This window comes from Pelobates fuscus, chromosome 5 (assembly GCF_036172605.1).
Source record: "Pelobates fuscus isolate aPelFus1 chromosome 5, aPelFus1.pri, whole genome shotgun sequence".
In the NCBI taxonomy this organism is placed as follows: Eukaryota; Metazoa; Chordata; class Amphibia; order Anura; family Pelobatidae; genus Pelobates; species Pelobates fuscus.
This window is the reverse complement of record NC_086321.1, coordinates 74,414,988-74,437,459: the sequence shown is the minus strand read 5'-3', so window position 1 is coordinate 74,437,459 and position 22,472 is coordinate 74,414,988. Positions and strand designations below refer to the sequence as shown.

General features: G+C 42.7%; 1 protein-coding gene across 3 annotated transcripts in view; it reads left to right on the top strand.

The window, feature by feature from the left end:
• Positions 1-22,472, top strand: part of DAB2 (DAB adaptor protein 2) — a 162,996-nt gene that overhangs the window by 112,732 nt on the left and 27,792 nt on the right. For all 3 annotated transcript variants that reach the window (XM_063453999.1, XM_063453998.1, XM_063453997.1), the window contains exons 5-6: positions 13,745-13,876; positions 17,685-17,768. In XM_063453999.1, the coding sequence (XP_063310069.1) occupies positions 13,745-13,876; positions 17,685-17,768 (216 nt within the window). The remainder of the gene's footprint in view (positions 1-13,744; positions 13,877-17,684; positions 17,769-22,472) is intronic.

Sequence of the window (22,472 nt, the reverse complement as noted above, 5' to 3'; positions counted from 1 at the left end):
GGCCATTTCTCTTCTCCTTTGGGTACACTTTTTCGCATTATCTAACCTTTCTTCTATAACTACTTTCTGTGCACAGACACCAGGAGCGGGCTAAAGGGGATGTAGATAGATTCATCACATAAGGAACATTCTTGAAACTGTGTGGCTGTCTTTAGCAAGTATGGTTAATGTTATTTTATTGCTGAAACAGTGTCACCAATTACAACTGCTTCCTAATTTTAAAAGTTTATCGTCAGCACAGAGACCGAAAGCTACCTTCCCGATTTTTACTATATTTAATGACCTGGTGGTGAAGGAGTCCACAGATCCAAGTCTTCCAATGGTTGCTATCCCACAGGAAATCTTTGTCCCATATGTTCTAGAATAACGATTTGAGCATCCATTATATTCCAGCAGTACCAATTGGTACTTGGCTATTGTTGAACTACAATTCCTGCAAATGTTGGAAATTACCTGAGGGTAACAGGAGTTGTAATCTGGTTATTAATTTAGCAGTACATTGCTAAATTTAATATTTTAGAAGACAGATAACTACAAAGACATTTGCCCAAACAATTCAAAGCAAAGCGATAATTTTTCAAGATGAAAAGTGCTATTCTTTGATATGCGCACAGTATCCCTGATCTGATAATGTTGCTGCAGTTAAGAGCGTTGACACAGATCTGCGATGCAGTTAGTCTTGTGCACTTACAGACAATTAGACAGGTTCTGTAAATGACATGTCATTTAATGGTTGTAGTTGTAAATAATTCATATTTAAATAGCTATACATTCATTTGACATGAACAAAAGCAGATGATGTAGTATTATTATTATCCAGCGTTAGAAAGAAAGGCATGAAACAACCAAGAGGCCTTAAAAGTCATATGAAAAATAAATTTATCCTTACTTAATGTGAACCATCTTGTTATGTGGTGTTATTATTTTTTTTCAACTGGTTCAGTAGATTTAAATCTATATTTTATATTTTTCATAAAGTTGTGTTAAAATCAGGTATCATGCAAAATACAGAAAAACGATATGTTACACACAAAACATGCTAAAAGACTGAACCATTGGTATGTTCTCCAGAAGCCTAAAATATGTAACATATTAGTAGGTAAACTGGGCAGTGGATTGAAGTAAACAAATTGAAACGCGTAGGTTAACTGGGAGCAACAATAAAAGTAAATGGGAAGCATTCTTTTTCCAAATACCTGCTACAGATCAGAGCTGACTACATAAAACATGTTTCATAAATGACAATTTGCCAAAAATAGGGAGCTAAATGTACTGTCTTATTAAAGGGGCAGTCTAGGCACTGCAATCACTTAATCTTATTGAAGTGGTTATAACGTTTGGAGTCCCTGGCACTGTGCTTCTGTTCAGTGTTAAACAGTTTTTAATGGTTTAATGCAAAATGTGAGTCCCCAGCAACCCAACCCCTCTGTGCTGCTCGGACTAAGGTGGACGCATTAGCCCAAACAACAATGGGCAGCAGTGATTGGCTGAGAATGTCACATGACTGCTCTCAGCCTCGTGATCACCCATTGCTGGTATGGACGGTATGGCTTAGACAGAGTTTTAAACCATTCAAAATGGGTTAACACTAAATGGAGGGCCATCACCAGGGGGGTCCAAGCACTATAACTACTCCAATGAGATAAAATGGTTGTAGTTCGTAGAGTGTTCCTTTAAATAAAAGACATAATAAAATAATGAATTAATAAAAAAAATAAAAAAACCTAAGCAGTTATTGTACAGAAGTAATCTAGACAAAAGGCTTAAAGTATAGCACCCACGCAGTCCCTGATCAATTACTGTTGAGTACTTATGGGGAAGTCATTGGCATAATTATCTTTCATTATTATTAGAATTTTTTTATATAGTGCCAACAAATTCCACTGCGCTTTGCAGTGGGTGGACTAACAAATATGTAATTGTAACCAGAGAAGTTGGACACACGGGAACAGAGGGGTTGAGGGCCATGCTGTCATGGCATGAAGGGGTGCTGCCCTGCAACAGCACTGTCCCTTTAAGTGTGGGAACCAACTTAGCAGAGAAATAATTCTAGGACACGATAAATGGAGTAATAAAGAAAATGTATTAAGGCAAACCAAAAGGATATAGATATATATAATATATACAAAACAAAATATGACAATGCCACAAATATACAAATATATACAATAACCCAATATATACAATAGAGCAGGCAGAGTCCACGATAGTCCTAGGCAAAGGTAAAGGCTTAGTCAGGTTAGTGCAGCCACCAAGTACAAAATTAACATCAAGGGGCAAAGTCCTAAGCAGGTCACACAGAAATAATGCAGCAAGGTCAGAATCACTGGAGAAGGAGTCTAGACAGGAACACTGCAGGCGAACACTGGAACAGGAGGCACAGGACACAGGACCATAAGGACATCGGAACACCGGATCAGGAAACACAAGATATTCAGGATACTCAGGATACAAGACACAGGAGACAGGAAACAGGAGACCGGAGCCAGAATCACGGGAGCCAGGAAACAGCAGGTACAGGGTCAAGGATAGAGGATAATGATCTGACCAGGAGTGAGGGGAGAAACCAGAATATATAGGTGCTAAACAAGGGCCAGGTGTAGTGCCTAACGAAAGGAAATGAGAAACAGTGCCAAACAGAAAGAGTGGTGAGTGCGAGTACTGCACGAGGGCATATTGACTAAGGAGTGTCGTGACAGTACCCCCCCCTTAAGGAGCGACTCCCGGCGCTCCAAAACCCAAAGATCCCCCACGGGTGACAGAAGAAAATCAGGGCCACCCAACCAGTAGAGGAAAACAAGGAGGAGGCTTAGGAGGAATGAGAGGTGGACAATCCCATGGGAGAAACCAACGAGGCAGAATAGAAACATACAAAAGCAAGGACTGTAGAGTAACATTTAGCAATAGAAGGGCAGACACAGAAACAGAAGGTAAAGGCACATAAGATAAGAAACACTCCATACCAGTGACCGACAAATGTGTTAACCCACTTGATCTGGGACTATTGCTAGTAACAGGTTCATCACTCAGAAGTCCTGGGTCTGACTTGGTTTCTGGCTTGTGGGATCCTCGGAACAAAGTCTGCGATGCAACTTCAGTCGAAGGGAGAACAGTCTCTGCGTAATCTTTGGTAGGCACCACTGGAACCAAACAAGGAGAATCCCCTAAATTAATAGGTACCGGATCAAGAACATTCTGCGAGCCTTCCTCCACAGACCGCAGATATGCATCAAGGAAGGGTTCCCCAAATTTCTCCGAGCACGGGGCTAACCGAAGCAGAGACGACTCTCTCTCAAATTGACATTTTTCTGTAGCGGCTAGAGATACCTGGTTAATGAAATCATTCTCTTCTTCCCTTGTGAACTCAGCTCGAGGTAGTTCTTTATTTGTCGTAGATAGACTTTCAACTGAAGGCAAGTCTTCATTTAATACTTGCTGGAGTTTAGGTGGAGTGATAGACATCATGGTAACTGAAATGTCATAGAAGGAGCTTCCTTCATCATGGGAACAGGTACCTCCTTGTTCGGTTACACTCCTTTCCTTTGGCGTTTGGTTAAGCGGCTGATTAGAATAATCTTCGGCGCTTGGTTCAGGTACAAGTTTGGTAGTTGGGGTTTCCTCTTGCAGCAGAGAAATTGTTCTACCAGAGCATGTAACTTGAAGAACTGTAGAGTCTTCTTCAGGCTGTGGGTTTAGAACAAGCCTGGTCTCATTTAGATTCTTCTCTTGGGCTTGATCCATCACGGGTTTGTCACGTTGCACCCAGTCTGAGTCTTTGTCTTCTATTTGAAGATAACTGTCTTTTTTACTTGGCGACAACTCATTTTCCACAGTTGCGGTTGTGAGAGGGGTGCCAATCTTCAAACCCCCAGAGGTAGAAGGGTTAAAATTGGAATCATCAAGCCTCCCCACATCAACGTCATGAGCTGCCTTTGGCACAATAGCCTCTTCTTTCACTGGTTGTTCTGAAGTTTTCACTTTTGGTTCTTCAGCCTTCTCAGCCAGTGTCTTGAAAGAAGTAGGTCGTTTACCACGTCTCCTACGTGGTGACTTTTTGACAGGAGATTCACCTTCAACGGGATTGGTCCCCAATTTCAATGGTCCAACCTTGTCGTCACTTGCATCACCCGGAGCACATTTTATAGGTGACTCTTCTAGTTCGGATGCATTATCCTTTGTGGGACAGGCCTTCAGATCAGATCCCGTTACCTGGTTCAGGTCACTGGTGGTCTCCTCAATTGGCACGGTGAGGTAGGAATTCGTATCTCTAGTTGCAGACTCAGGGGAGTCTGTTTCTGCTTCGTGGTTGGGCAGAGTTTGCTTGAGACTTTCTCTGACCAGACATGTACCCTCTTGAACGGTGTTGAGATCGTTCATCTTGGTAGCCGGTAGCTTCACCTTGGGAATAGGCGAGTGGATCTTGCAGAAAAGAGACGGTAATATATGGGTACTATGTGTCTCTGGTACTGAGACAACATTAGGAAACTGCGTACTGGTACTACCTTCCCATTCAGACTGCTCGTCCTCTAAAGCTGCTATGCAACGAGCACCCAGTTCATCAAAGACTTGGTCCATGAGGGGATCGCCAGTGCTGTATAACCCCTCAACATCTTCGTCTTTAGTTTGGGCAGGAAGGCATTCAGCTTTAATTTCCAGAGGGACTTCGGTTTTGCAGTCGGGAGGACCAACAAGCCATTTTCCCAAGTCAGAGTCAGGAGGATTGGTTATGCTATGTACATCAGAAAAGAGAATACCATCATTATTATCAGGCATAAAGACAGTCATTCTTTCTTGTACAAGATCAATAATAAATTGCACTTCAGGTAAGAAGGCAACAAGATTATTGTGCATTACTCTCACTTGTCTCTGCAAATATGATAAAGATTTTTTATGTGATATCTCTTTAAGAGACATACGGATAAGTGTATACACCCTACTTATCACAGGAGGCTCTCTCAACCATATATCGCAATTAGGTAACTGAAAAAGCAATGAATCACATATGTTTTTGTGAAAAGTTTGAAGTTCATAGATAAATCCACATAATACAGATTTCTGGATTTGACAGGAGACATCTATAATAGATAAGCATAAATTAGAGGCCTTTCCAATCTGCCGCTGAATTTTTCCTAACTGATTACAACAAGTCTCAATGAGAGCACACTCTTGCTGTGAATCAGCGTGAATACCAACAAGGTTCTTCATAGTGATCCTAGACATTATACTCTGCCGGTTCCAAGTGGTCAGATCATTCTGTCATGGCATGAAGGGGTGCTGCCCTGCAACAGCACTGTCCCTTTAAGTGTGGGAACCAACTTAGCAGAGAAATAATTCTAGGACACGATAAATGGAGTAATAAAGAAAATGTATTAAGGCAAACCAAAAGGATATAGATATATATAATATATACAAAACAAAATATGACAATGCCACAAATATACAAATATATACAATAACCCAATATATACAATAGAGCAGGCAGAGTCCACGATAGTCCTAGGCAAAGGTAAAGGCTTAGTCAGGTTAGTGCAGCCACCAAGTACAAAATGAACATCAAGGGGCAAAGTCCTAAGCAGGTCACACAGAAATAATGCAGCAAGGTCAGAATCACTGGAGAAGGAGTCTAGACAGGAACACTGCAGGCGAACACTGGAACAGGAGGCACAGGACACAGGACCATAAGGACATCGGAACACCGGATCAGGAAACACAAGATATTCAAGATATTCAGGATACTCAGGATACTCAGGAAACAAGACACAGGAGACAGGAGACAGGAGCCAGAATCACGGGAGCCAGGAAACAGCAGGTACAGGGTCAAGGATAGAGGATAATGATCTGACCAGGAGTGAGGGGAGAAACCAGAATATATAGGTGCTAAACAAGGGCCAGGTGTAGTGCCTAACGAAATTAAATGAGAAACAGTGCCAAACAGAAAGAGTGGTGAGTGCGAGTACTGCACGAGGGCATATTGACTAAGGAGTGTCGTGACACATGCTCAATGACCTTACATGCTAGAGGTAGTGGAGTATAGTAACTCAAAAGGCAAGGATAGTATTAGAGAAGTAATGACAGTTGCTTTCATCTGAAATCCCACAACTTGCCGTGATGGGCAGATGAGAGATACATTCTACGGTAACACAGAGACAGTAAATGCTTAGAAAACAGCATCACTGGGCTGTTGCTAGGGTCCAGAGTATATGAGAATATGGGATTTCACATGGACATCCAATCCTCATTCTGAAGCAGGACAGGACTTACTTGTAGCAATCTTGAGGCGCTTCTCACATTCTCTTGTCTCTTGTGAGTCAAAGAAGCTTTGTTTCCAATATGCAGTTAATAGACTCAACAATGACTTCTTAATGCCAGATTCCATTGTCCAGTCCATCCCAGAAATCCTTTAGGGCAATATCAAGACAGTACGATGTTTGTGATTCCTGGAAACTTCAGTCCTCACAATAGGGACTGACTGCCAGAATTAATTCCCTCTTCAATAATGTGATCATGGCTGTGCACCTGACTGTATGATTCTGTTCTCATCGCTGTTCCTTGTAACATAAAGATGACGGTAAGTCAATGACTAACGTCAAGTCAACCATTAAGTGCCCACCACCAACAACCTCGGACAGTTCCAGTTTGTCAATTTGTCGTACAATAAGACAATAAACAAGCTGTGTATTGTAATTTGTGACTGGGAACACATCTATTTAGTTATATTTAATTTGTACTATGCACTCAAAGTATGCAGCGAATGTCGGTGCCCAGGTTCAGTCTCCAGCTGATAAACAGAATCCAAAAAAGAAAAGAGAACACACAGTTCTCAATGCAATCAGGAGATGACACTTTATTAGATAAGCAGACACAAACACAGCAAAGTGTATCGACATTTCAATCCATACTCTTGAAATTTTTTGAAGTTCTTAAAAATCAAGATCTTGGGAAAAATAGTCTTAGGATATGGATTGAAATGTCAATACGCTTTGTTGTGTTTGTGTCTGCTTATCTAATTAAGTAGCAGATTAGTCTTTTTATCATTGTATAAGACCCATGAGTGCTGTCTTTCTTGAAATATAAATATATATTCAGTGCTTCCACATATTGTCTCCAGTGAGATAAAAAAAAATCCCTGGTGCAGCCTTCAGCAAAAACACAGGAGCACATAAGGGAGAACTCTTGTACAAATATGTATAGTACAGTGTGCTGTGTAATATGTGAAAATAATGCATCCAGGGTTCTGAACTCGGCATAATAAACAACTCAAATCAAACTCTAGTGGTATCTTGCCTTTTTACCCTGGTCTAGGGTTGGAGCAACGTGTAGAGTAAGGTTAGGGATAAGGTTATCAGCCCTTCCTCAACTCTCCATATATTTTGCAGGACAGTCTCTGTTTCAGGGTCATTTCCTGCTGTCCCATCTTTGTTGCCTGGAATCTCACTTTTGGGGACACCAGGGAACTTTCCTTAGAAAATGTAGCGAGAGCAAATCATTAGATGTGCTTGCAATACTCAAAGCACTAGGAACACGAACAGTGCTGTGACAGTGCTCTCTGCATGGTGCACCCTTAGTGAGCCAACCAGCTTGATTGACCATCCGTCTGGTGCTTATTCACACCATGCTGACCTGACTCCTTTTACCTGGAAATGGGGAGGTCCACCCCTTTGGACTGTGCCAGTGATGGAGATCGCATAACTGGACCTCACAGTTCACATGTCCGGCTCATCCAGTCCCAATTTACATATGGTGGGAAATACGGGTTATCGTTTGTTTAAAGTTAGGGCAGCACCGGGAACTTTGCAGCTGCTTCCATTACTTTAGTTCCTCTCCCAATAGTGATATGTTGGCTAGGAGCCACGGAGAAAGCATTTCACTGCTTCTGTCACTTTAGATCTTCTCTGCAATACCGTTATCAGTAGATGGCTAAATTTAAATGGCAGCGGTTGCAAATGGCAGTAATTTTCCAACATGTCCCTGAAATTAGGGACCCCTGTACTACGTAGTTATCATTTAGAGTTGCAACCAACATAGTGGAAATTTCTATGCAATGCAAAAACAAAAATCTAAAAAATGACATAAAAGGGTCTTTCTCAAATGAGTTTTCAACTTAAGATTCAATGCTTGCATTTCTGTATAATTTCTCAATGAGGAAAATCTTGCTGCCTTACATATATAAAGCACCACATGCAGTGGTTATTGTACAGGAAATACAAAAATCACGAAGTGCAGTACACGCTCCCAGACTTGCAGCGGTTTCATACCTCCCAGTAATTCAGATGATCAAAGATGGAAGGTTTTCAGGTGATGATGTGTAATTGGAGAAATTGTATGGTTTAAATCTATTCCAAGACACTAGGTGACTTCATGACCTACTGGTTTATGCAACCGATAATGCTGAATTGATTTGCTCTACTAATCAGTAAAGACATAAGATTTACTGTCTCTTTAACATGCAGGTGATCTAAGACACTAAAACCGAGCCGCGTGCTGTTTAATAAGCCCGACACATGATCGTTAACATTTCACAAAACGTACAGAGACATGTTGTTGCTATCAGTCATATCATTCAAAATAGTATGCCATTAAATGCTTATTGTACCATGTCATTTTGCTGAATAAACTGACAGCAGTCTTTGTGGAAATGATTACAGAAAAATCATACAAGAAGATAGTAATATGGGATATGTTTAGCATCGAAAAAAACGTAGGTTTGCTGCATTAAACTAATTGATGCTCCAAAATAGCTAATAAAAAGTACTACGTGATTTATTGTTTAAATTCTAACTTACGGGAAGTTCTGTTAATGCTTGCATGTTTAATCCCTAAAAAAATTGAAAAACCTTAAGCAGTGTGTGAGCAATATGCTCTGATAACATGCATATATGAACCACAATTATCCACTATAGAGTGTATTATTGTAAAGTGGCAAAAAATAAATAAATAAAAAAACTGGGTCGAAATAGGTCAATGTCACCAATTCAGCTATTTTCGATTTCCATTGATAATTGTTTCATAATTAATATTAACAACATCTATCAGGGGTTGTTGAGGCTATTAAAAATATCCTCTATGTAAACATCAGTCGTGACTCAACTATTCTAAAGAGAATTAATTCTTTTAAATGAAAACTGACACTTTTTTGGCATGTAATGGTCCCTTTTCCCTCACCCAAATCTGAAATTGTTTTTTTTGTTTTGTTTTTTTGTTTTTTTTCTCCTGTAAAAAAATCCTACCCATATCTTATTTTTGGGCCTCAATTTAATACTTTTGGATAATCTTTTCAAATGATTTAATATTTTGAAAAATATTTTAGGTTTTTTTTTTATATAGTGATATCATTTTGATATTTTAGTTTCTTGAGGGAAAAAAACATTTTTGAAGTTTATGCAAAAATATTAAATCATTTCAAAAAGCTTACCAAAAATATTAAATTGAGGTCTTAGTAAACTGTAAAACTGTGAGAATGCTCCAGAATTAACAGTTCCCATTAGGACACAAGTTGGAGGAGTTAGAAACTGATGATGAGTGATAAGAGCTTCATGACTGATTGTATTATACTGTAGGTTTAAAATTATATAGATTTTATTGAAATCATCAAGAAATGTTCATATCGCTACAATCATGTTCTCAAAGTGTGAAATTAATCATAATTTGGGCAGGGTCACAGCTATGACATTATTTATATATCGATATAAAATAAACTATAGTAGTAAAGAGTAAGGCGTGCAAACACGTATGAATGTATCTGCAGAACTAACTAAACCATAATAATTTGAATTCTGGCTGAATTGTTGACAATTCTCATTTTAGTGAATAGCCCTTAAAGTGTTTGTAAGATATCTATGTATAAGGCATGTGATGTGAATGGAATACAAGGCTGGAGTCACATACATTGGGGGATTTATCTAAGTGTCCTGTTCTGAAATAAAATGTTCTGTAAACACTGTGAAAACCAGTGGAACCAACGGGCAAATTGCCTTGGTAGCACCTCTACTGTTACATCTTTGCACCACTTTTCACAACACAAGCCTTTGACAATTCTTGGCTAGCATGAAGGCGGGATGGGGTGTGGCACAGGTCCTTGATAGGCATAGTGACAGCCTGGCATGCATACTCACCAAAGTGGTCGGTAACTGAGCTTGTTATTCCCACTCAGAGTAGTCTATGAGTTTTTCTGAGGTGCTCTTGTACGGGCTGAATGCCCTTATCTCTTTTCACACAGTACGAGTACTTCTTGACATGCCCACAGTGTTGTGTCCCCAGAAGGAGCACACTGGATGGCAAACTCCAAACTACAAGACAAGAGCCCGAATTCAAGACTTTGTTGCTTAATTGGGGACTAGTGTGGGGTGTGTGACAGACAGCCTTCTATGTTGACCAAGCACATTTAATAAAACACTTTTGTATAATTAAAATAGTTTAAAAATATTTCCAAATCAGCCCAAAAATTAATTTTTGCAACTTGATTTTCAATTGATATAATTCACAGTTTAGTGAATAGTGATGTCCCGAACGGTTCGCTGGCGAATAGTTCCTGGCGAACATAGCATGTTCGCATTTGCCATGGACGGCGAACATATGCGATGTTCGGTCCGCCCCCTATTCGTCATCATTGAGTAAACTTTGACCCTGTACCTCACAGTCAGCAGACACATTCCAGCCAGTCAGCAGCAGACCCTCCCTCCCAGACCCTCCCACCTCCTAGACAGCATACAATTTAGATAAATTCTGAAGCTGCATTTTTTTTTTGTGTGTTTATTATACATTATCCTCCATAGCCAGTAACCTGTGTTTATTATACATTATCCCCCATAGCCAGTAACCTGTGTTTATTATACATTATCCCCCCCATAGCCAGTAACCTGTGTTTATTATACATTATCCTCCCCATAGCCAGTAACCTGTGTTTATTATACATTATCCCCCCATACCCAGTAACCTGTGCTTATTATACATTATCCTCCCATAGCCAGTAACCTGTGTTTATTATACATTATCCCCCCCATAGCCAGTAACCTGTGTTTATTATACATTATCCCCCCATACCCAGTAACCTGTGCTTATTATACATTATCCTCCCATAGCCAGTAACCTGTGTTTATTATACATTATCCCCCCATAGCCAGTAAACTGTGTTTGGGGGGGACCTAATGTCCTCACCCCTGGCCCCCACCCCTGAGCGGTGGGTGGGGGCCCTAAAAAACAATAAGGGGGGGACCTACTGTCCTCCCTGGCCCCCACCCCTGAGCGGTGGGTGGGGACCCTAGATAAGAATGGTGGGGGGGACCTACCGTCCTCCCCCCCGGCCCCTACCCCTGAGCGGTGGGTGGGGGCCCTAAAAAAACAATAAGGGGGGGACCTACTGTCCCCCCCGGACCCACCCCTGAGCGGTGGGTGGGGGCCCTAAATAAAGAGAGGGGGAGGATTTACTGTACTCCCCCCAGCCCCTACCCCTGAGCAGTGGGTGGGGGCCCTAGATAATAATGGTGGGGGGACCTACCGTCCTCCCCCGGCCCCCACCCTCCCCTGAGCGGTGGGTGGGGGCCCTAGATAATAATGGTGGGGGGGACCTACCGTAAAGAGAGGGGGGGACCTACTGTCCTCCACCCGGTCCCCACCCCTGAGCAGTGGGTGGGGGCCCTAAAAAAACAATAAGGGGGGGACCTACTACCTACTTCACCCATGGAGGGCTCCGCGCAGACTGAGCTACGCAGGGCGGGGGAAGGCTTATAAAGCCTTGCCCCGCCATGCAATTAGGCTAAGAACACTCTGATTGGTGGGTTTAAGCCAATCAGAGTGCTCTTTGTCATTTTACACAGCGTGGGAAAGTTCTTTGGAATTTTCCCACGCTGTGTAAAATGACACAGAGCACTGTGAGTGGATGGTTCATCCAATCACAGTGCTCTGTGTCATTTTACACAGCGTGGGAAAATTCCAAAGAACTTTCCCACGCTGTGTAAAATGACAAAGAGCACTCTGATTGGCTTAAACCCACCAATCAGAGTGTTCTTAGTCTAATTGCAGGGCGGGGCAAGGCTTTATAAGCCTTCCCCCGCCCTGCGTAGCTCAGTCTGCGCGGAGCCCTCCATGGGTGAAGATGGATTCTTTTTTTGCGCTCAGATTTTTTCTTTTTCGTCTGTTTTTTTTTTTTTTGCGCTCAGGTTTTTTTATTTTATTTTAAGTTCGTCGGGTATGATGGCTTTTTATTTGGCCTTTTTGGGGCAGAAAAATGAAGATTTTAGAAAAAAGAAGACGTCAAATGGTAAGTTACATTTTTTTTTACAGGTTAGTTATTTTATTCCACCCTCACTATTTTTAGGGTGAGGGTGGTAGGTAGGGAATAGCTTGATTTGGGTGGGGGGGGTGACTAGGGGATTTGGACCCCTAGTCACCTTCATTGGGAGGAGGGATTTTCATTTAGGGCCCCCAACCGCCGCTCAGGGGTGGGGGCCGGGGGGGGGGGCAGTAGGTCCCCCCTTATTTTTTTTTAGGGCCCCCACCCACCACTCAGGGGTGGGGGCCGGGGGGGAGGACGGTAGGTCCCCCCCATTATTATTATCTAGGGCCCCCACCCAGTGCTCAGGGGTGGGGGCCAGGGGGAGGACAGTAGATCCCCCCTCTCTTTATTTAGGGCTCCCACCCACCGCTCAGGGGTGGGGGTCGGGGGGGACAGTAGGTAGACCCCTTATTCTTTTTTTAGGGCCCCCACCCGCCGCTCAGGGGTGGGGGCTGGGGGGGAGGACGGTAGGTTCCCCCGCACCATTATTATCTAGGTCCCCTACCCACTGCTCAGGGGTGTGGACCAGGGGGAGGACAGTAGGTCCCCCCCCCTCTTTATTTAGGGCCCCCACCCACCGCTCAGGGGTGGGGGCCTGGGGGGACAGTAGATTCCCCCCTTATTGTTTTTTTTAGGGCCCCCACCCACTGCTCAGGGGTGGGGGCCAGGGGGAGGATGGTAGGTCCCCTCCCACCATTATTACCTAAGGCCCCCACCCACTGCTCAGGGGTGGGGGCCGGGGGGAGGACAGTAGGTCACGCCTCTCTTTATTTAGGACCCCCACCCACCGCTCAGGGGTGGGGGCTGGGGAGGACAGTAGGTCCCCCCTTATTGTTTTTTTAGGGCCCCCACCCACCGCTCAGGGGTGGGGGCCAGGGGGAGGACAGTAGGTTCCCCCCCCACCATTCATATCTAGGGCCCCCACCCACCGCTCAGGGGTGGGGGCCGGGGGGGCCGGGGGGGAGGACAGTAGGTCCCCCCCTCTATCTTTATTTAGGGCCCCCACCCACCAGTCAGGGGTGGGGGCCGGGGGGGAGGACAGTAGGTCGTCCCCCCTTATTGTTATTTAGTAGGTGTCCCCCCCCTTATTTTACGTGCTTTACGTGGCCAGAAAGAGTCCCTGTGGGTTTTAAAATTCGCCTGCCTATTTAAGTCTATGGCGGTTCGCCCAGTTCGCCCGTTCGCGAACATTTGCGGAAGTTCGCGTTCGCCGTTCGCGAACCGAAAATTTTATGTTCGCGACATCACTATTAGTGAATGAAACCATTGGTCTTATCGTCTAGAAAAGTAAAGAGCCATTTGAGTAGTGCTTTCAGACGTTCATGTTCCTTCTTTTTATATATACTGATACAATAGTTATACACCTAAACTCATTGACTGGGGGGAGAGGTGTCACCCAAATTGGGCCCTACACTCCTAAGCATATGTTTTCTATCACTGAGTATTTTGTAATCAGATTTTTGTTATTTTTAGGTAATAGAGCACGAACATCCAGTGAACAAAATTTCCTTTATTGCTCGAGATGTGACTGATAATCGGGCCTTCGGATATGTCTGTGGAGCTGAAGGGCAGCACCAGTTCTTTGCTATAAAAACATCACAACAGGTATTTTATGTTTATATACTGAGGATGTTTTTCTTGTTTATATACAAATATATACACATTTTTATTAAAGTGCTAATTAAAGGAACATCCCAGTGTTACAATTAATCATTATTATAAGAACTAGGATTACTGGTCTGTTTCTGATTCCATTTGTCAAAACAATAATTATAATAATTTCACAAGCTACTGATTATGTTGCTTACCTCCCTCCCAAAATAGTATCACAAAATTGTTTAAAATGTCAGAAATTGACACTTTTGTGTTTAGGTGTGTAGCCAGAGTCTGTGACAGGGGATTATATTAGTCAGGAAAAAGGTTTTTACAAGACGAAGAAAACATTTTTTTTTCACAGTAATATTATTTTTTCCATAGTAAGTTCAAAACATGCATTGCACAGCATTGCGAGGTAGCTCAGTTGGTAAATTCCCTGACTATAGAGACAGTTAAAAAAATATGCAAGGACACAGGTTCAAACGTAGCCCTTCATCCTTCTGAGGTTAGTAAATGAATAACATCAATTGTGTAATAATAGCAGTTTTAGTATGTTTTTGTATGTTAGTCTGCTTGGGTCTGTGTGTATGTATGGGTCTCTGTGTGTCTGTATGGGTCAGTGTGTGTCTGCATGGGTCAGCTTCTGTGTATCAGTCAGTGTTTGTGTCTTTATGAGTCAGTGTGTATGTGTATGTATCGGTCTGTGTATGCGTCATCATGTGTCTGCATGGGTCAGTGTGTGTGTATGTATGGGGCTGTTTGTGTGTGTAGGTCAATGTGATTGTCTTTATGAGTCAGTGTGTGTCTGCATGGGTCAGTGTGTGTGTGCGGAGGGGGGGTCAGTGTGAGCGTATGTGTGTGGGTCAGTGTGTGTCTGTATGGCTCAGCGTGTATGTGTATGGGTCAGTGTATGTAAGTTTGCATGAGTGGGTGAAACAAATGGGGTGGCAAACATTTTTTCGCCTAGGGCGGCAAAAAATCCTTGCACCGGCCCTGCCTGTATCTGCGATTGGAGAACTCTGGCCAGGCAGACTGGAGGGGCCTAACACAGAGCAGGCCGCCGGGCCCCCTCCTGGTGTCGGGTCCTCTGTCAGTAACCGAGGACCCGACATAGTCTGCCCTAAGGCGATTTAGGGAATTGCCTAATTAGAGAGCTGCCTCTGACCACAGTCTAGCAACCGGTATTTAAACAGTGATTATATTAAAGCAGGAGTGCAAGGCAAGATTGAACTATATATATATATATATATATATATATATATATATATATATATATATATATATATATATATATATATATATATATATATATATATATATATAAATAGGATAGGAAAAGCACTCCAAGGACTTCATTTAAAGGATGAAAACAAATAACTTAACTTTATTCAGCAACTGCCACGAGTGTTCAACGTTTCAGTCCTATGTCAGGACTTTCATCAGATATCCTGACATAGGACTGAAACGTTGATCACTCGTGGCAGTTACTGAATAAAGTTAAGTTATTTTTTTCATACTTTAAATGAAGTCCTTGGAGTGCTTTTCCTATCCTATTTCTATCAATTTTTGCTGACAAGCACCGGGCTATATTTAAATTTTTACTGGAGTACAAGCATTGGACAATGTTGTATATATATATATATATATATATATATATATATATATATATATATATATGTATGTGTGTAATGTAATATATACACATATATATACACAATACGTGGCACAAGGACTTATGGGGCTGGCATACATTTATTTTTCGAGGGCTGCTTTGAATTCCCAGTCCGGCCCTGGTCTCATCCCCTCCAGACTTTCCATGTGTCTTATTCTCCACCCAACCTCTTCCATGTGTCTAATTTCCCCCCTGCCCTTCCATGTGTCTTATTCCCCCAGCCCCTTCATGTGTCTTATCCAAACCCCAGACCCTCCATGTGTCTCATCCAACCATCCAAACATTCCCTGTGTCTCATTCTCCCCCCATATATGTAATTTTCCCCCAAACACTCCATGTATCTCATCCCCCACCCAAACCTTCCATGTGTTTCATTCTCCCCCTCAGCCCCTCCACGTGTCTCTCACCCATCCCCGTCTTCCCCCATTATGCCACTGTTTACTGGCATCTCCTTTTAATGCCCATATTCTCTGTACTTCTCTGTATTTTCTCAGCTCTACCTGTTGCATGGTTAAATCTGTAGTCTACTCAGCTCTGTGTATTTTATATTTATAGGTGGGAGGGAGGTAAAGGTAGAGGTAAAGGAGATAGGACAAGTTAATGGCAGGTAAGGTTAGCATGAATGCACACCAGTTTGCCTATCCATCACGCAGCTCACGCAGCCCCTCAGGGAGCACTGTTCAAGACATATTTCACACTCTCTGCAGGGGGTTGATACATGCTTATTAAGAGTGATTTCGGTTTTATACCAACATTTAATCACCACAGTGGAGCCAACCCTCCCCAACCCTCCCCTAAGTTTTTCAAATGATGATTTAGTGACATCAGAAGAACAATGGTCTGCATTCTTCAACACGTTTTGTCTCTGTGCTTATCAATACAGTAAACAAACTACAAACTACTATCCATGTGGTATCAGACACCTCAGCTTTTACTGAGATGTTCCTGAAAGATCATGTGAATGTAAACAGGTTAGAGGACACCTTTTACACATATGGTGGCAATGCCCACAGATCTGATCATTTTGATCACATATTCATGAGACGCTGGTATGCGTGGTAGGAGATAGTGTTCCATTCACCCAGGCAGCTTTAAAAAACCTTTAACACAGCACTTTTTGAATGCTAGAATGTTGATTGCTGCCCTCTGGAAGCAGTCTGCTACACCCGTTTTAGAAAATGGAAGAGATCAGGCAGATAGAGTGTATGACGACTAGCCTGTAAGTGGGGAGGAGAAATTTAATGAGATCTGACTACCACGAATGGATTTTTATTAACTAATATTGGGGGAATAGAGTAGACACACACATCCCTGGCTAGGTGGTCTCTTCATGGGTCCATACAGCAATTAATGCTAGAGTGTTGGGGTAAAGGTCAGATGTCATCTTGCACTGCATCTTACTGTACAACCCATCCTTTCCTCTGCTACCTCCTCCCGCCACCCCCACCTCCCCCCCGCCACCTGCTTTTTTCCTCTCTCTTCTATTCTTGAACATTCTCTGTATCTACAGAGACTATGTTGGGATTGTCATGCTCACCTCTATGGGGAGACGTAATGGGCACGCTTGATTTAGGCAAAGTCAGGTGGGAGGGCAAAGTGCAGTTTAACTTTTTAATCATTACATAAGCATTGATCAGTGGTTTAGAATGGGATTATTCATATAAGGATTTGGTTTAATTACTCAATTGCCTATAAAAGTATTTGCTGTATGTAATTCTTCTTTCTATTGTGTATCACAGCTAAATTGTTTGGAATGCCTGTTATGTACATCTATTGTTCAGCAAAAATAAAGATTGTCAAAAAAACAAGAAATGCTGGTTTATATTGGGCCTTTAATAGAGAGCTAATCAGTATCATGCACCCCACTGTCTAACATTTGCAGGGTTCTGAGCTGGTGAGAATTATCAGAAAAGTAAATTCACAGTGAATTTCAAATTTAAGACCAAAATATCTGAGTTGGAACAGTTCATCAAGTCGGCTGTGCTTCCAGTTCAGCTATTTTGGTGTAAAATGTATAATTCACTTTACATTAATGTTGAGTCCCCCCCACCGTGAAAGAAAAAATAACATCAATTGTTTGGAATTTTCTTGCAAAAAAAAAAAAGTGGATAAGTGCATTAATCTTTATGTATTTTTACCCCCAAGGCAGAACCATTAGTGGTTGACCTTAAGGATCTCTTCCAAGTCATCTACAACGTTAAGAAAAGGGAGGATGAAGACAAGAAAAAGGTATATCTCTATTTTCAAGCTTATTCTCATTAAACCCAATTCATATCTACTTACTAACTGTAGATTATCTTGACCCAAAGATTGCAATGAAATTGTCGGTTTATTTCCACTCGCTGACTTGTAAATACACTTTTTACTATAAGAAGAATGAAATAATAATGTTGCTTACTGAATGAGATAGGAAACAAAAGTATGAAATAGTTACTTTTTTTTTTTTTTTCAATTTGACAATTTTTATTTTTATTTGTCATGAATAAAACCAGTGGGGGTACAGAAAGGAAGAGAAGGGGGGGGGTTAAGGGTGAGGTAAGTGCTCAACCCATACATTTATACCTTTCTTCACATCACTTCTATTTGTTGCAGTTAACAAACAAGTTCATATTACACATTCAAATGCGCCTGGTACCTCGTGTAGGCCCTCGAGAGTCTTCAGTTGTAATGTTTACCCTTAGTGTCTGCAGTCTATGTTGCCCCTAAGTACCTTTGCAACCTGTGTGTAGATTTGTATTTTGTTTCGCAGGGGTTTACTCATGTCGGGTGTTTCCGTGCCCAGTTCTCCCACACCTCATGCCTCCAGCTCGCTTGTGGCGAGATCTGTGTTATGTTAGATTCGTATTTCCCAACTTGGGAAAGGTTTCTTATTATTTCTTGTGTGGTTGCATTATTGGGTGATAACCAATTTTTGGCTATGAGCTGTTGGGCTGCGACCAGTATATGGAATATTAAGTATTTGATTGGTTTGGGGTAGTAGGCATCATACATGAATAAGAGTAAAGAGGCTGGAGAGTTTGGTATTGTTACCGATGTGTGGTGGTGTATCAATGATATGACTGCTCTCCAGTAAGGTTGAAGTTTCGGGCATTTCCACCAGATATGGAGGAATGATCCTGTATCTTGTTTGCATCTCCAGCAAACGTTAGATAAGGATGGGTTCATGGTTGCGAGTCTTGTGGGGACCATGTACCATCGGTAGAGGAGCTTGCGGGTGATCTCTAAGTGAGTGGCGCAGGATGACATACCCTTGGCCGCATTCACCGAGTTTAACCATTCTTGTTCTGTCTTTACCTGACCTAGATCTGTCTCCCAGGACTGTGCCCAGGTCATGGATTTGATAGTCTTTTTAGGCATTAGCAATCTATATATAGTAGATATGGGTTTTGTTGCCGGCTTGCCCGTCATAATAAGTTTTTCAAAGTGTGTTAGGTCCGGTTCAGTATGGGGTTGAGACCGAGATATGTGGGCTTTCCACCAGGAGGACACTTGTAAGTAGGAGTGATGCATAGTGTTTGGTAGTGTGTGGTCTCGTTTGAGAGTCTCAAATGTTGCCAGCCTGTCTTTATCTAAGAGAGTGTTTACATAAAGTATCCCGCACCGGTTCCATGCTCTATAATTAAAGTCTGGGATCATGTGTGTTAATGCTTTAATGGGCATCGAGAGAGGGGTTGGGTGGCGTCCACACAAGAGTGCCCGGGTGGCGTCCCATATTTTTAGCAACGTTAGGGTAGCTGGGAGTACTTGTGAGGTGTCACCCCTTTTTTGAGGAGGCAGCCACAGTGTCGTGTGCATGTCTTTTGTAGGCAGCCAGTGTTGTTCTATATGGACCCATTGAGGATAATGCACGGTTTGGGTAATAGAGAATAGGCTGGCTAATACTGCCGCTCTGTAATATAATTGCACGTTGGGAAGGCTCATTCCCCCCGCTTGTTTAGGTTGGTATAGTGTGGATAAAGCTATTCTAGGTCTTTTGCCTTGCCAAATGAACGAGTTGATTTGTTTCTGGAGTGTTTTGAAGTAAGTGGATGGTATCTGCAAAGTGAGTGTCCGAAATAGATATTGTAATTTGGGTAGAACCACCATCTTAACTGCTGCGATACGGCCTGACCAAGAGATAAACTTATGTCTCCAGCGTAGGAGAGTGTTGGTGATCTCTTTGCTTAGTTTGACATAGTTTAGATGGTATAAATTAGTTAGAGTGTGTGGGAGTTTGATGCCCAAGAATGTTAAATAGTCAGTTCGCCAATCGTATAGGAAACGGCTCCTCAAGTTAGACAAGTAGCCCTCCTCCATCCCTACACCCATAGCCTGCGTCTTAGAGAGGTTTAATTTATAATAGGAGCAACGGCTGTATCTCTGCAGAACAGAGTGGAACGCTGGCAGGGACTCTAGTGGATCAGCAATTGTGAGTAGGATATCATCTGCGAAGAGGTTCAGTTTATGTTCCTCCCCACCTACCCGGATCCCCTTGATCTGTACTGTCGATCGGATGTATTCGGCCAGGGGCTCTAGGGCCATGATGTAGAGAAGTGGTGACAAGGGGCATCCCTGCCTGGTGCCATTAGTGATAGGGAAAGGTGTAGATTGGAACCCTGACGTGAATACTCGGGCTTCGGGGTTACTGTATAGAGATTTGACCACTGAGATAAATTGTGTGGGGATACCAAATTTAGTCATGACCGCCTGCAAGAACGGCCAATGCAGGCGGTCAAAGGCTTTCTCAGCGTCCAAGGATAATAGGAGGCTGTTTGGGGTCTGTCTGTGCATGGTATGTAATAGTGCAAGGGCCTTTCTTGTACCATCCGATCCCTGTCTTCCGCGTACAAAACCCACTTGATCGGGGTGGATAATGGTAGGTAATATATCAGTCAGTCTATTGGCGTAAACTTTGGCAAGGATCTTTACATCTGAGTTTAATAGGGAAATGGGCCTAAAGTTGGCGCATTGGGTTGGCGACTTCCCAGGCTTAGGCAGGGTGGCCACATTAGCTGCAAGCATGTCAGATGGCATAGATTCCAAGGCAGTAGTTGAGGTGAAGAGTGAAACTAGCCTAGGTGCAAGGAGGGAGGAGAATCTCTTATAATATACATTGGGAAAGCCGTCTGGGCCTGGTGATTTGTTTAGAGGTAGGTTACGTATGACGTCCTCCACTTCTTTTTGTGAGATTGGGTCTGCTAGAATGGTTTGTTGTGTGGCTGATAATGAGGGCAATTGTACGCCAGCTAGGAAACTCGATATTTCTTCTGTGGTGGGTTGGTGGGTTGCAGGGTCGTTTTTTAAATTATATAGTTTGCTATAGAATTCTGCAAATAGGTTGCTAATTTCTTGGGGTTTAATCACTTTCTTCCCATCACGTGTTAAGATATGTGAGATTTTAGTGTGGGCTTGTACCTCTCTGAGACGGCTAGCTAGAAGCGAACCCGCTTTATTACCCATATGATATTCTTTAGTTTTAAGTCTGTTAAGTGTGCGTGTCGTCTTGGCTATGTTGAGATCATTGAGTTCCGATTGGAGTTGTGTAATGACTGTCTCGCCTGCAGGGGTCGGGTTGAGCATATGGGAAGCCGAAGCGTCCCTCAGCTGTCTCAGCAGGTTTAGAGATTTGGTTTGTGAGATTCGTTTGAGGAAAGAGGTACGTCTTATGAACAAACCTCTCATCACTGTTTTGTGTGCGCTCCATATCGTGGCTTGTGACACATCTGGTGTATCATTGGTTATAAAATAGTGTTGAAGTTCAGACTCTACTTCCGAACTAAATGTCTCGTCTTGCAATGTCGATTCGTTTAACCTCCATGGGTTACAACCTCTGTACATGAATCCGTCTTTAAGAGTTGCTAACACAGGTGCATGGTCTGACCAATTAATTTCACCCATGATGCAGGACTGCAGTAAGTTAAGGTAGGGCCCAGGTATGAGTATCATGTCAATTCTAGAGTAGGACTTATGCGGTCTAGAGTAATATGAGTAATGTCTATCTGATGGATGTAGAGTTCTCCAACCATCGTATAAATTGAACTTCGTCAGAAGTTGTGTCAGCGCTTTGCATGTTGGTAAAAGGGATTTTTGTCGCTTTACCTGTGGCGGCAATGAGGTATCCAGGGTCGGATCTAGGATATGGTTCATATCCCCACATATCACAGTGGTACCCCTCTGTTTGGCTTCCACTTTTGTGAGTACATGAAGCAGAAAGTTTTTCTGATTTTCGTTTGGTGCGTATAGATTCACAAGGGTATATTGAACATTATTCAGTAAACATATCACAATCAAATACCTGCCTTGCGTGTCTGATACTTTCTGTAACAATTCAAAGGCAACTGATCTGTGGATATATATAGATACTCCCCTAGATTTAGAGACGTGAGCGGAGTGGAATTGGTGGGGGAAGTGTTGCGTGCCAAAGTGAGGGATCTTTGCTTTGGGGAAGTGGGTTTCTTGAAGGCATAATATATCCGCCTGTAGTTTACGGGTTTCGTGCAGCAGCATATGCCTCTTATGGGGCATGTTTAATCCCCTGACATTATGCGAGTAGATCTTCAGTGTAGGGTGTTAGTGATTCTGCTTGTAGTCGCTGCAGAATTTTGAGCATGGTGATGTGCCCTTTGTCGTGTGTACTCAGTGATATACAGGCCAAGGGTTGTGGATACCCTTCCCAGAGCATCTGGAGGGTCAGTTGAGCAGTGTGGGGTTGGGACAAAACCAGGAAGGATGAACATGGGATCAAAGGGGGAGTAAAAACTATAAACCAAAGTATTTACAAATATAGCCCGATCTCGGTGCAAGGCACTAGAGTCTAGCGCCGTGGGGGGCATGGGATCGGAGGTGGTGGATAGGAGACGACCTGAGCAGGCTATCGGTTTTAGGTGCTATGTGCATATTGCTAGGGCCGTGCAACTCGGAAGCAAGCTCCTAGGGCGTGATTTGGGTTCTTTA